The 15,635-nt window shown below is 44.6% G+C and overlaps 1 protein-coding gene across 1 annotated transcript; it reads right to left on the minus strand.

Annotated features, from left to right (window-relative positions):
- Positions 1–1,624: 1,624 nt before the first annotated feature.
- pip5kl1 (phosphatidylinositol-4-phosphate 5-kinase-like 1) lies at positions 1,625–15,309 on the minus strand. Its single transcript, XM_068335561.1, has 9 exons — positions 14,157–15,309; positions 10,618–10,668; positions 10,342–10,496; positions 10,048–10,172; positions 7,678–7,712; positions 7,532–7,587; positions 7,333–7,445; positions 6,866–7,028; positions 1,625–4,175 (listed from the first exon to the last, which is right to left on the minus strand). Exons 1-9 carry the CDS (start codon positions 14,370–14,372, stop codon positions 3,740–3,742), a joined length of 1,350 nt encoding a protein of 449 aa, XP_068191662.1. The 5' UTR covers positions 14,373–15,309; the 3' UTR covers positions 1,625–3,739.
- Positions 15,310–15,635: the final 326 nt, after the last annotated feature.

The raw sequence follows: 15,635 nt of genomic DNA on the forward strand, positions 1-15,635 counted from the left end.
CACAACATCACCAGTCAGACAATCTAGGACATTAATTCAACCCCTGCATTATCAGTTAAACGTGAGGAGTCGTGTGATTTGATCGATAGTGAACAGACAGGCTGGTGTGCAGGTCTGTAAACTCCAACGAGCAGCAAAAAGAAATGATAGCACTGCTTGTTTAGAACACGTTACCTAAACACGCTCAATAAAAGTCTCCAGGAGCAGAAACACTGTTTTGTCATTGGAGCTCCAGCTGACTGTATTCACCAGGGATGCACAGCGAGGCTTCCGCCCCCCCTCCCTGAAAGAGTCCAGAGACGTTCGTCACCATCACACACTGAACAGGGGGGGGTTACTGTATTTAGGAGCGATCGTTGATATGTGAGCTGCATGTGGGAGCAGATTTAACGAGTTCATCAATACAACAAAACATAATACAGTAATATAGTAATGGAAGGTAAACTTAAAGCACCAAATATGGTACAACATAGTAGTCACATGGTGCGTCATTCCAGGATGCGCTGCATGGAAAATAATGAATCTCATTATGCATTAACTATGACTAGTTAATCAATTTGATAGTAGGTTAATATAGACACTTAGAGGTTGTGTTGCCTTCATATAAAGCTTAGAATTTTTTGCGGCTCCCGACAGGTTTGATTTTAGTTTTTTTGGTTCAGTTTGGCTCTTTGAACCTTTAAGGTTGCCAACCTTTGACCCTCGGCGCGTAGCAGCTCTCTCCCCAAGTGATTGGCCTGACTATCTGTGAGACCAGGCTCCATCAGATGAGCCAGAGCGACAGCCAATCAGAGCTGATTGTCACTGTTGTTTGTCTGATTTCATCGATTGACAGCGTCTTGTAAAGGTTGAAAATAGTTTTCCTGACGGCAGATTTGCTCGAGCTCTGACAAAGCGTCCCATGAATTCCATTTTCATCCCGTGCTTCACCAGACTCAACCTCAAAAGTCCCTGGAATTTGATTTAGTTCTCTAACCACCACTACTAATTCATGCGGAATCACATCAGGTTGACAGCGATTAAAATGGATGAAGAAATAGATTTAGGTATTTTTTTATTGTACTTGCAAACTACTTTTTTAAAACAATAACCCGACAGAAGGACATGAGATCTTTTTCCAGCTCTTTCGCTGCAGTCAGACGTTGATGCTCCAGGCTTCTTTTTTGCTGAGAAACCGTCTCTTCTCTTCCTCAGTGAAACCAACCGCTGACTCCTTTCTCTTCAGCTCCCTCCTTCTCCTCCTCTTCATATGTCAGTTTCTCAATCTCTAGTATTAAAAAGAAAAACAATCATCATCCACAGTATTGAAAATATAATGACTAACCACGCGTGGTGCTTGTCTTTCTCTCTTCCTTTTTATTTAAACCCCACCCTGTCGGAAACACGTCACAGGAGATGTGATGCCGGAAACTCAAATTTTCTTACCCGGTTCAGTCTCGATGACAAGATTATAAAAATACTGTAAAAACAAACGGTTTAAGAACCTCTAATTTTCATCCTGGCGTAAAACAAACACCGATGATGTCATCAATGCTACGGTGTAATCTTGTCGACTCATCGGGCACATTTACAGGAATATTAGAAGAAGAAGAAGAAGAAGATACACTTTATTGATCCCCTAGGGGAAATTACATTTGTCACTCAGGTGTACATTTGTTACATTTTTTGTGTTAGTTTTTTTTCCCACACACACTATGTATGTACAGGCCCCTGAAACAACCACAGCACACAAAGGGGCCTGTAATCATGCAGTTAGTATACAAACACAACATCAAGCTGTACATCGGGAGGCAGAGTGACGGGCAGCAGCTTCCTGGAGTGCGCCCCAATAGAGCAGCTTGTAAGGGGGACGGCGCCTTGCTCAAGGGCGCCTCGGCAGTGGCTGGGAGGTGAGCTGACGCCTCCCACCGTCAGCTCACACTCCGGAGATGTTCTGGCGGGAGCGGGAATCTGGGCGATCTGTCTTCAAGACCTCTGCTCTACCGCTGAGCCACTGCCGCCCCTATTATTTTGGAGACAAAATGTTGCAGCGTGGCTAAACAAAGCGTACTGACTAAACATGTGAGGATTTTGCTTGAAAAGAGTCTTTTGTCCATTCTGTCATAATGAACTTAAAAATGTTGGACAAGTTAGGAGGGTTTATTCCCAGAGCGCCTTGGACCATCAGCTCCCAGGTAAAATGCAGGTTGTCAGAGCAAACACACGTGTTGGAAAATGTTTGACGTGTTTCATTCTGCAGTGATGAGTCATCAGAGACCACTGACACTCTGTTTTGAATCACCCGATCCAACAGGTCTTTTACTGATAGATGACATATCGTCCCTCTACGTGGTCCGTGAGTTTTCTCCAGTAATTACCCATAGTAGTATTTAAAATTGTTCGTACATGTCAAATTGCTCCGTCATGAGCTGAACCTCTTCGGCGGTCATTGTGGTGCCCCTGTACTGCCCCTCGTACACTTGGTGAATGGTGGTGAGATGTCGGGTTGGACTTCAGCTCGACCAGCATGATGTGAGCGGCGGCTTTGGTCTCGGCGTCCTCCACCAGGTTGAGGTGACGGAGCAGCAGCTTCGGATGGAGGGGATGAATCGTGGACTCATCAGGCGCTGCTGCACAGCTTAAGTTGTCCCGATAGAAGTTCTCCACCGACCCCTCCCCACACGGATGCCGGCCCTCGTATATTGGACGGCCCACTCGACACACATGACATTCCTCGTGGCGGTACGTACGGATAACGATGTTGAGCAGACGATACACGCCAAACTTTAGAGACAGACTCTCTGCAGGGATGGACGCTCTCGTTCTGTTGCTGCTAAACCACAAAGGTTTTCTCAGTCCAGTATGTGGTTGTTACCGGGGTCAGCACAAACTGAAATCTGGTACTCCCCTGGTTGCTGCCACGTCTGCAGCTACGTATGAAGAGATAACTAAATATGTATTGAGAGTTTTTATCTGCACACATACCATGAAAGTCTCAATGTGTATTTTAAATTCCTCGAGCTTTGGTGAAAGTAGGACACTGAAACAAAATGACAAGAAGCAATACCAGAATGTTATTTTAGGCATTTAGCATACATTTATCTCCAATTTCTTTACATATCCACATATCTCTGAAACTCACTTTTGTTAACCCATTTCAACAGAAGAAAAATCTCTACATTATTAAAGACATGTCATGAGAGCAGATGTGAAAAATTTTGAACGTCTGAATTCAATTCTTCAAGTGTCAGGTCAAAACATTTTTTTACACGTTGCCTAAGCGAAACGTGGAGCTCCGTCTCACAGATGCCTTAACTGTCCATCCAGTAAATGGGACACAATCACTGGAGTGAGGTGTACACGGATGTATGTTAAACAGCTTCATTCAAAAGACATAAAATCACATCAAATTGGATTAAAAAAGGGACACAAATTTGGTTTTCAGCTCATTTTCTTATTTGGATGTTTTACAAAAATGGACGATAACTTTAGTCAGTAGAAAACAAATTTCTGACTCCTGTATTCTATAATCTACATATTAAATGTAATTAATGTTTCTGCAGTAAAGAATTAGCTTCCCTCATATTTAGTGCACACTAAATGGAACCATTAGAACGTTCTTCATGTCAGGATTTTTGAGCATGTGGATAGAGGGAAGGGGAGAAATAAAAACACAGACAGGGATCAGCATTAATGCAGACTTTTAGTTGTTTCGACAGACTCAATGAGGGCTGGTGTTGTGTCCACCACTGATCCTGGTCTACTTGGTGTGGTCCTGTACCCAGTGACAAAGCCTGACGCAGTACGTCTGAGGGCTGACAGTGGAGAAGGACCGGCCTGGATGTCTTAGTCTCTTCCATAAATGCTCTATTCTCTTCTTAAAAGAGTAAACTGTGAAAATGTCAATGATGCCGATGAAGTAGCGTTGCTCTGGTCCATCGATGATGTGCAAAGGATTCTTTAGGTCAGGTAGCAAACGTCGATTTTGAGCCCTGAAATCTGCAGGTCTGGTTGAGTCACGCTCTGCTGGCTTTGGGTTGGTCTGAAGACTATCAACCGACATACCAACTGCTCGTCTTTGCTGCTGCCATCCGTCATCAATTTCAGACAAAAGTAAGGTGGACTCATCATCTGTAACTACCCCAGGGACGGCAGCAACGCCTGAGTGAGCAGGGCTGCAGCCGGAATGCACAGATCTAAAAGTGACAGATAACGAAATGAGTCAGAGCACTAATGTGTGTAACGATTATGCATGGCTAAGTAATCAGTGTTCGCATGTTTTATATTTAGTGCTGTTTGCTCTATGTCCAGTTTACATTTTCATGAAACTTAGTTTGAAAACTGGTATGAAAGAGAAGCATGGAATTCTGGAGTAGATCAGATTTTTTGTTCCATGACATTTCGAGGACTATGAGGTCCACCATTTTGATCGTACATCTCAGTTCAGTTCCTGGGGACTGCTAGGTGCTGGTGCCGCTGGAGGTTGTGTTAATGAAGGTCTGACGTCTCAGTGTTCTAGGCGGTAAATAGACTGTACTTATATAGCTGCTACATGACCTAAATGATCACTCTACACCAGATCACTTAGATCTGGAAAACACACAGCTGACTCCTGAACCCTTTGGAGGTCTTTTCTCCAATACAGATCAGTCAGCTGATTAAAATAGTCTCCTCAGCTAAACCATCCTCCTGTCTCTTAGATCCAAATCCAGCTAAACTCATCAAAGAAGCCCTACGTTTACCTAGCATCCACTTCCTTAATATAATTAACCTGTCATTATCTACTGGATATGTACCACGGTCCTTTAAAGTAGCTGTAATCAAGCCACTTCTCAAAAAACCTAACCTAGACCCTACTGTTCTAAATACTTGTTTCTATACTTGTTTCAGTTCTTGGCCCAATACTGTTTATCTTATACATGCTTCTGGGTAATTTGATAAGGAAACACTCCATCAACTTCCATTGTTATGCTGATGATACGCAATTGTATCCATTGATTAAACCTGATGAAGTCAATCAGTTGTGCAAATTACAGGCGTGTATCAAAGAAATTTAAGATTTAATGGCCAACAACTTTTTGCTTTTAAATTCTGGTAAAACTGAAGTCATTGTGCTCGGCCCAAAAACTGTTAGGGATGTAGTGCCCAGTGATGTAATAACCTTGGATGGCATCACGTTTGAGGCCAAAACCACTGCGAGGAACCTAGGTGTCATCTTTGATCAGGATCTCTGGTTTAACACACACATTAAGCAGGTTTCTAGAACGGCCTTTTTCCATCTCAAACATTGTTAAAATCAGACATATTTTAAAACGGAGTGATGCAGAGAAATTAATCCACGCTTTCATCACTTCCAGACTAGATTACTGTAACGCACTTTTTTCAGGCTGCCCCAAAAAGTCGCTGAAGACTCTTCAACTAATCCAGAATGCTGCTGCCCCTGTTCTGACCAGGACCAGTACCAGAGACCAGGTTCTGACCAGGACCAGTACCAGAGACCAGATTCTGACCAGGACCAGTACCAGAGACCAGGTTCTGACCAGGACCAGTACCAGAGACCATGTTTCTTCTGTGTTGCTTCTCTGCACTGGCTTCCTGTGAAAGCTAGGATAGATGTTAAAATACTCCTCCTCACTTCCAAAGCCCTTGGTGGCACCGACCTACCTGAAGGAACCTTTAGTTCCTTATAATCCATCTAGAGCATTACGCTCTCAACACACTGGCCTACTGGTGGTTCCTAGAATATACAAAAGTAGAGGCTTTGGGTATCAAGCCCCGCTGTTGAGGAACCACCTCCCTACCTCAGTTCGGGAGGCAGACACCCTCTCACTATTTAAGACTAGACTTAAAACATTTCTTTTTCAAAAATTGGACAATGAAGGCAGCTAGGAGTCTAAATTCTTCTAGACCTACACTGCTGGAGACTCAACATCCAGACTCACTGAGCTCCTCTCTCCTCCTCCTCCTCTCTAACCATCTCTGTTACTCCTCCTCCTCTCTCTTGAAGACAACAACCCAGGAGTCGGTGAACACAGCCTGACTTTCTGGTCCTCAATTCATCTCCTGCATCACATGGTCTGACTATAACCATAGAGACACTGACTCTATCTGGACTATCTGACTCTCTCTCTATCTCTCTCTCTCTCTGACCCTGTTCTTATCTTCCTTTGATTTCTTTTCCACCCAACCGGTCGAGGCGGATGGCCGCCCAAAAGAGTCCGGGTCCTGTCCGGAGTTTCTTCCTCAATGAGGGAGAAACTTATAAATAACTTATCTTATTTATCGTATTTATCGAGCGGGCTTACTGGGACCTTCAGAGACGTATTTCGTACTGTCATATGTGAAAACGTGTGTCAGCATGACAAATAAAGACTGATTGTCTGTTTGTTTTTGTCCCTGTTAGATATTTTACTGTGTGTCATGGAGAATAAAGTGAAGGCTAGTGGAGACAGTGACAGGAGTGACCGTCTCTCTGATGACTTTGAACGACAATAACTCCTCCCTCCTCCTCCATCACTCTTGGGGGGGCAGTAGCTCAGTCCACTAACTCTTGTGCTGTGGACCAGAGGGTTCCAGAGGGTTCCAGACCCGTGTGGGCCAAAATATTTGAATTGTGGGAGGTGCCAGTTCACCTCCTGTGGCAGCATTCCCTTACAAGTTGCTCATGGTGCTGCCCGCCGCTCTACCTCCTATTGTCTGCATGCCTACAGGCCCTGTGTGTGTGTGTGTGTGTGTGTGTGTGTGTGTGTGTGTGTGTGTGTGTGTCACATAGTGGATGGGATCAAACTGTCAAAGGGACAGAGGTAGAATGAATCTACTGGAGCCTACAGCAGGCGTTCATGTCCTACGTGTGACAACATGAGTCAACAGGAAGTGGAGGTGAGACCGTTTGGTTCTCAGGATCAGAGTCGCAAAGGAGAGACTGGAGTGGAGCTCATCCTGATGCAGGGGCTGATGGGCCAGCAGGAGGCTGTAGTCCAGCACCTGGAGCCTCCGCAGGAAGTGTGTGTCGATCTCCACCTGGCGCAGGAGCCAGGCACGTTGTTGGTCTGCACACACACACACACACAGAAACACAAACACATGTTCAGCATGTTTAAGTCACTTTACATAAGGCCCAATGAAACAATGCTATCATGTTATTGTTGACGGGCAGCTAGCGTTGGCTAAGCTAACTGTTAAATGAGGCTTCGGTGCGTTTCTTTCCTGACACACAGTCCAACCTGCTCACTTCAGGTTGCATCAGGTAACAGAATGAAGTGTGTGTGTCTGTAGTGATCAGCTGTCATGTGAATAGCATGATCACATGTATTTACATCCCGTGTGTCCTCCCCCAGCAGCGTGGTTCCTCACCCAGAGTGATGTGGTGGCCTTCGAAGTTGAGGTCCTTGAGAACCACGATGACGTGACTTCCCTCTGGCGTCGGCTCCGTCCAGCGACTGACTTCACAGCCCTTTATGTCGTACCTACAACATAACACACACCAATCGACACGCTCACAGGCGTGTGGGGTCCTCTCACCACACACACAACACTGGTGATTGATACTTACCTGGCATTGATACGGTCATCTGGATAAAACACACTTTGCATAACAATGAAGTATTTCTGCAAAGGGCCGTGACAAAAGACATTGTGCTTTATAATGCTTCATAACATCTGATTCATAACAACTTAGTAGTCAACAAGGAGCCGTACCTTCCGCCTGCGCGGTATCTTGATCCTATGAACACCTACAACACACACAACATATTAATTCATTAATTCACCCAGCGGGATCATCGTCACCATCATCATCACTATCATCATCACCATCATCATCATCATCATCACCATCATCATCATCATCACCATCATCATCATCATCATCATCACCATCATCACCATCATCATCATCATCATCATCATCATCATCACCATCATGACCATCATCATCATCATCATCATCGTCATCATCACCACCACCACCATCATCATCACCATCATCATCATCATCATCATCACCACCACCACCATCATCATCACCATCATCATCATCACCATCACTATCATCATCATCATCATTATCATCATCATCATCACTTCTGGCTTTCAATGAGAGCAGACGTCTTTTCTTCTGTCTCTCGTTGTTGCTAACTTTGCTATCCTCTCGAACTCGTTCTGGATAAACACTCACTAACTCTCACTGACTCCTTTAAAATGCTGAAAGGAAGAGGGAAATCCGATGTCTGAGAATAAACGTGAGAATGAAAATATGAAAGAAACCCTTGAACGGCTGGCCTCTGGTATGGATGAGCTACAGAGAACTGTGATGCTAAGGAGTGACTTCGATAAGTTCAACAGTGACTTTGATAAGAGACTGAAAGAAAATCTGAAACCGTTAAATAACCGAATACAAAAAGTGGAGGATGACATGGAGAAAATGCAGAAAGGAGCGGAGCAAGGACAACAAAGAATGGAGGAATTGGAACAAAGCATTCGAATAAATGATGCGATCATCAGCGGCGTCAAACTTAAGCTGAGAAATTACGCTCACGCCGTGACCAGAGGAGAGGAAGCTGAACACAGCACTGATCATGAGTCGGTGGAACAACAGGTGAGTTCTCAACTGAGGGACCTGGAGATAACTATGGATCGGACCCGATTGAGACATGTTACCCATCACCATCTGGAGGTAGGAGACCACCTGCAGTGTGATAAAGTTCTACAACCATAAACACAAGATAGCTCTTCTGAATCAAGGCTTCAAACTGAAAGGAAAAAATGTCTACATTAATGAGAATCTCACTAAAAAGAATGCTGATATCGCTAAAAAAACTCAAAAACTGAAGAAGAACGGGCTGATGGACAACACCTGAGTCCTGTCCCATAAAGCTGGATTAATCTAGTCAGGCTTCCTCTTCCTTATCTGGCTTCACTTACCCAGACATCCGCCCTCCAGATTGTCGGTACCATAAAGCCGGCTATCAACTCACTAATTCAATCCAGACTTGTCCACTCTAGATCTGTGCGCGCTCACATAAAAAGGGCGGAGTTTGCTGCATGCGACCAATCGCAAACATGCAACAAACCAGCCCGAGATGCATATTTCACAACGGAGGAGCAAACAATAATAATTAATAAATACGATCAATACAAATCAATAATCCAGGCAAAAAGCAACACAGTTGCAGCTGCCAAACGGAGCAAGGATCTCTGGGAAAACATGGCCGACTGCGTCAATGATGAAGTTAGTGCCATTATAATATAACTTCCCCATAGAGGTAAGATCGGGCTTAAGGATATGAACGTCTGTCAAAATTCAACGTATGAGCTGGTTGAAGACTTTTAATGTCTGAGTTTGTTGATTACATATTCTAATGAGATGTTTAGTTGATGATTTAGGGGACGGGACTCTCACAAGCCAATGGCTTCTACCTGGTTTTTTTCAGCTGTTGATGACGATGTTTCAACACTGATGAAAGTGAAATATGTTGTAATAACATGTCTGCAGAGAAGAAAAATGAACTGAATAAATAAATAAATCAAATCATCATCACCATCATCATCATCACCATCATCACCATCATCACCATCATCATCATCATCATCATCACCATCATCATCATCACATCATCATCATCATCATCACCATCATCACCATCACCATCATCACCATCATCATCATCATCATCACCATCATCATCATCACATCATCATCATCATCATCATCACCATCATCACCATCATCATCATCATCATCATCATCATCACCATCATCATCATCACATCATCATCATCATCACCATCATCACCATCACCATCATCATCATCATCATCATCATCATCACCATCATCATCATCATCACCATTATCCATTCTCTTGAAGACGAGATGACCTTCATCATTTTTTCTTCAGCTGCTTTTCCACTCTGTGGTCATTGGTGACGGTGGAGCCTATCCAAGGCAAGAACACCGTGTGTGTGTGTGTGTGTGTGTGTGTGTGTGTGTGTGTGTGTGTGTGTGTGTGTGTGTGTGTGTGTGTGTGTGTGTGTGTGTGTGTGTGTGTGTGTGTGTGTGTGTGTGTACCCAGGAACTTGACCAGCAGTGAGTGTGGGTATTTCCTCAGATGTTCTGTGTAGACCTTCAGGTTGGTGAGCAGGAACCTGATCTCTCTTTTGTTCTGGGTCTTCAGGAAGAAACGTTTATCGTTTCTAGAAGTGTAAAGCAGAGACCATTAGATCGGACCTGCAGGAGTAATTCATTCATTTCACATATTTTATTTTCTCTAAGCTGAAACTGTCAAGGCTGAAAGGACAAGAATATAACGGTGGATCACACTACTCCCCCTGTGGTGGGGGGTTGTGCTGGTGATGGACTCACGTCAGGAAGAAGTCGGCCCTGCTCTTGGAGTTGCTGATGAACTGGAGGTAGCAGCGCTCTGAGCAGACGGACTGCTGGTAGTCCTGCTCCGACACCCCCAGAGACCCCCGCAGGCTGGCAAACACCGGCCCCGCAAACGTCTCCATGGTGAAGCCCTGCATGGGAAACAGGCCACGTGGAGGGGTCTGGTAGGGGTAGGAACACACACACACACACACACACACACACACACACACACACACACACACACACACACACACACACACACACCCTTACCTCATGAATCTGAGTGACGTCTGATCTGAAGTCGTCATCTGACAGTTCGTTCTGGAACAGGAAACAGGAAGTGTGTGTGAGAAGTGTGTGTGTGAGAAGTGTGTGTGAGAAGTGTGTGAGAAGTGTGTGTGAGAAGTGTGTGTGAGAAGTGTGTGTGAGAAGTGTGTGTGAGAAGTGTTTGTGAGAAGTGTGTGTGAGAAGTGTGTGTGAGAAGTGTGTGTGAGAAGTGTGTGTGAGAAGTGTGTGTGAGAAGTGTGTGTGAGAAGTGTGTGTGAGAAGTGTGTGTGAGAAGTGTTTGTGAGAAGTGTGTGTGAGAAGTGTGTGTGAGAAGTGTGTGTGAGAAGTGTGTGTGAGAAGTGTGTGTGAGAAGTGTGTGTGAGGAGAGCGACTGATCCACTAACTGTTAGAACTCAACCAGACCATCACCACCACGTTCACTAAGGGTGTGACGGGTGGTGTTCCATTCCTTTGTCCTTCTGGCCTGGTCAGCTGACCCCGTTCGGCTCCGTGTGACGAATTCATCTTGGGGAACCAGCTCATCGTGGGACCACAGACTAGACAAATGTCCCTCACACCTACGGATGGTTTGGTGTGATCCGGTGTGAGCAGGTGTGAGCAGGTGTGAGCAGGTGTGAGCAGGTGTTCATGTTTTGGGACATTTGTTGGTTGTGTTTTTGTCTGAACAGCCAGAACAGGTGTGTCCTGTCGCTGCCATGGAAACAAAGACATTCCACACAACGCGGATACACCAGGTCCCACAGGGTCGTCATGGTGACTTCCTCCACGTTGGCTGACACACGTTTGGACAGGTGGGGTGTCCCCTCACATTTCCCCAGTTGGACTGACCCAATTGGTCGTCATCCCCCCCCCCCCCGCCCCCTCCTGGAGCCCCCACCCACTGCCATCATCTGATTGGTCTGGTTCTCGCCATCCTTGAGTTTTTGACCACGCCCCGTTGTTGTCACCTGCCACCCCCCCCCTCCAGAAACAATCCTTTCATTGGAGCACAAACAGACACGGCTGTGTGTCACAACAAATAAACAACAGATAAACAACAAATAAACAACAATAAACAATACATAAACAAACAAACAAGCATCAACAAACCACCTAGCAACAACAAACAAACAAACAAGCATCAACAAACCACCTAGCAACAACAAACAAACAAACAAGCATCAACAAACCACCTAGCAACAACAAACAAACAAGCAAACAAGCAAACGTCAATAAGCAAATAAGCAAATGTTAGCAACAAAAAAGCAACAAAGAACAACCAAGCAAATGAAAACAATAACAACAAACAGACAAACAAACAAACAAACCATTTTTACCAAACGGGAGGGCTTTTGTGTCTCCAGGTGTTTGGACAGACTGACTGTGATGTGAGCCAACAGGTGGACGTCTGCTGACCTGCAGCTTTGCTGTCACACGATTGGTTGATTTGAGCTGCAGTTCATTAAACATCCAGCTGGTGTCACTGCAGCCAACCTGTACCCATAATGTCATTCTTCACTGTTCTTCACTGTTCTTCACTGTTAAGTGACATACACGTCACTTAATTTTTAGTGACATGTATGTTATTCATCATTATGAAAAATAGAAGAAAAAATAAATTTTATGTGTTTAGCATCATCCCTTTGGTCAGAAAACCTCATGCGTCATACGTCACTGGGGCCACACATACAGCAGTTTAGCAACCATAAGAACCAACGCAATTCTAGACGCGATTAACACCAACAGTATCATGGTTACCTGTGATTAACACCAACAGTATCATGGTTACCTGTGATTAACACCAACAGTATCATGGTTACCTGTGATTAACACCAACAGTATCATGGTTACCTGTGATTAACACCAACAGTATCATGGTTACCTGTGATTAACACCAACAGTATCATGGTTACCTGTGATTAACACCAACAGTATCATGGTTACCTGTGATTAACACCAACAGCATCATGGTTACCTGTGATTAACACCAACAGTATCATGGTTACCTGTGATTAACACCAACAGTATCATGGTTACCTGTGATTAACACCAACAGTATCATGGTTACCTGTGATTAACACCAACAGTATCATGGTTACCTGTGATTAACACCAACAGTATCATGGTTACCTGTGATTAACACCAACAGCATCATGGTTACCTGTGATTAACACCAACAGTATCATGGTTACCTGTGATTAACACCAACAGTATCATGGTTACCTGTGATTAACACCAACAGTATCATGGTTACCTGTGATTAACACCAACAGTATCATGGTTACCTGTGATTAACACCAACAGTATCATGGTTACCTGTGATTAACACCAACAGTATCATGGTTACCTGTGATTAACACCAACAGCATCATGGTTACCTGTGATTAACACCAACAGTATCATGGTTACCTGTGATTAACACCAACAGTATCATGGTTACCTGTGATTAACACCAACAGTATCATGGTTACCTGTGATTAACACCAACAGTATCATGGTTACCTGTGATTAACACCAACAGTATCATGGTTACCTGTGATTAACACCAACAGTATCATGGTTACCTGTGATTAACACCAACAGCATCATGGTTACCTGTGATTAACACCAACAGTATCATGGTTACCTGTGATTAACACCAACAGTATCATGGTTACCTGTGATTAACACCAACAGTATCATGGTTACCTGTGATTAACACCAACAGTATCATGGTTACCTGTGATTAACACCAACAGTATCATGGTTACCTGTGATTAACACCAACAGTATCATGGTTACCTGTGATTAACACCAACAGTATCATGGTTACCTGTGAGGTGAACGTTTGTGTCAACAGAACATCAATGCTACGTTGGTCCCCGTGACCTATGACCCCGCATGACCACTGAATGCTGAAGCTGCTGCGGCAAAGATTTTAAGCTTTTTTGACCAAACAGATGATGCTAACATATGAAATTAATTTTTTCTATTTTTCATAATGATGAATAACCTATATGTCACTTAAAATTAACTTTACTGTCTGTTTAACAAGCCAAAGGTGAGTGTAATGTGTGTGTGTGTGTGTGTGTGTGTGTGTGTGTGTGTGTGTGTGTGTGTGTGTGTGTGTGTGTGTGTGTGTGTGTGTGTGTGTGTGTCGGGGGGGAGGGGGGGTGATTCTGGAAGCACACCTGGAATGACCCTGGGTAAAAAAAACCTTGGAACTGCCCTGGGCCCCACACCCAAAGGGCCCCGGGCAAAAAACACGTAGAGCTATTGTTTGATTCATGAACCCACGTGTCACTGCAAAGAAGGACGGACGAACGGATGGACAGATACACAGACTGACAGATGGACAGATACACAGACAGACAGATGGACAGATAGATACACAGACAGACAGATGGACAGACAGATACACAGACTGACAGATGGACATATAGACAGACAGACAGATGGACAGATACACAGACAGACAGATGGACAGATACACAGACAGACAGATGGACAGAGACACAGACGGATAGATAGACAGACAGATAGATGCAGGCAGACAGACTTACTGTAGGTTTGTTGCTGGTCGGGCCCCGTGTGGCCCCTGCCAGGCCCTCCTTCATCATGCAGGTCAGACGGTAGAATTCATGCTGCTGATCGATCTCAAACAGGCCCAGAAGCTTCCACTGCTGCCTCAGGCCCCCCCAGTGCCTCCTCTTCAGAGTTCTGGGGCGCTGGAGGCGACCAGGAACCCCGGAGCTTCCTGCAGCCTCTGACATCTCCATCTACAAGACAGAACAACCCTCCAATCCACAACATGTGACTGCAAACACTGAAATCATTGAGCAAGTGGAGGCCAGAGAGGCCAGCGACAAACACAAAAGACAGCTGACTGGCTGTTGGGTCCTTCACAGGGTAACCATGGAGACCAACACAAAGAGGCTATAGCTTCATGGACTGTGGTGCAGTTAGTACGTAATGCTGGTCATCCAATCAATGCAAGTCTTCCGTCTATGCGAAAACATAGTCCAGTAAATGGAGAGGAAGCAAAAATTATTATTTATTATTAGTATCAGTATTCATGGTTATTGAAAATTAAATGGGACTAATTCATCAATATGAATTATTGAGTCTGTGTCTTCAAACAGGTCCTCAGCCTGTAGAACTTTAATATCTCATCAGGACTTTATGGACTGAAGAGCAAAACGAGGGAGTTTCTTCAACAGGAAAGCTTCCTTTAACAGGAAATACCACCTGATACAAGAACAGGGGCTGTTTGTGGTCAGAGCGTCTTCCTCCAATCAGAAGGTCGGTGTAAGTCTCCAGTCCACATGCTAATTTGTCCTGAAGCTAGCTGATAAAGCTCTGGGTATGACTTTAAACTGCATTCAACCTGGGGAGGGATGGGTGCCACCAGGTTGAATTGACCAAGACACCATATGAGGACAACCGCGGGTCGCCTGTGGTGCCCCAGTGAACCTCCGGGGTTATGGGATAGGCCAGGCTAAGCTAAATATTTCATATTTATACTTTTCATAGTGAGCAGTGCATTGAACTAACAGCTCTTCCTCCGACACATTCACTCTCTCCTTCTTCACGCTCAGTCCGGACCTTTGAGATAACATCTGTTACCAACTGACTCATAAACAACTGAGCGAGTTAACTAGTCTAGTTATAAAATAATCTGACATCGTAATGCAGGATCCACACTTCAAGATGCCTCAAGTGATGTGCTTTAGAGCTGACTGCTCCAGTGCGACCCCGCCCTGATGACCCCGCCCGTGTATTCTCATTTTGAAGGACATGCAGTAACAGCATGGTGTGTGTGTGTGTGTGTGTGTGTGTGTGTGTGTGTGTGTGTGTTTCTATGCTTTTAAAAGCGCTTTGAAATGTCTGTTGACATGATTAACACTTCACAAATAAAAGCTGGTGATTGATTGATCGATTGATTGATTGATTGATTGATTGATTGATTGATTGATTGAAGAACCTTAACCTGCCGCGGTGCACTGGCGTCGTGCCAGGAGTGTCCCCCGCCTCACGCCCTA

Source organism: Antennarius striatus, chromosome 15 (assembly GCF_040054535.1).
Source record: "Antennarius striatus isolate MH-2024 chromosome 15, ASM4005453v1, whole genome shotgun sequence".
Lineage (NCBI taxonomy): Eukaryota > Metazoa > Chordata > Actinopteri > Lophiiformes > Antennariidae > Antennarius > Antennarius striatus.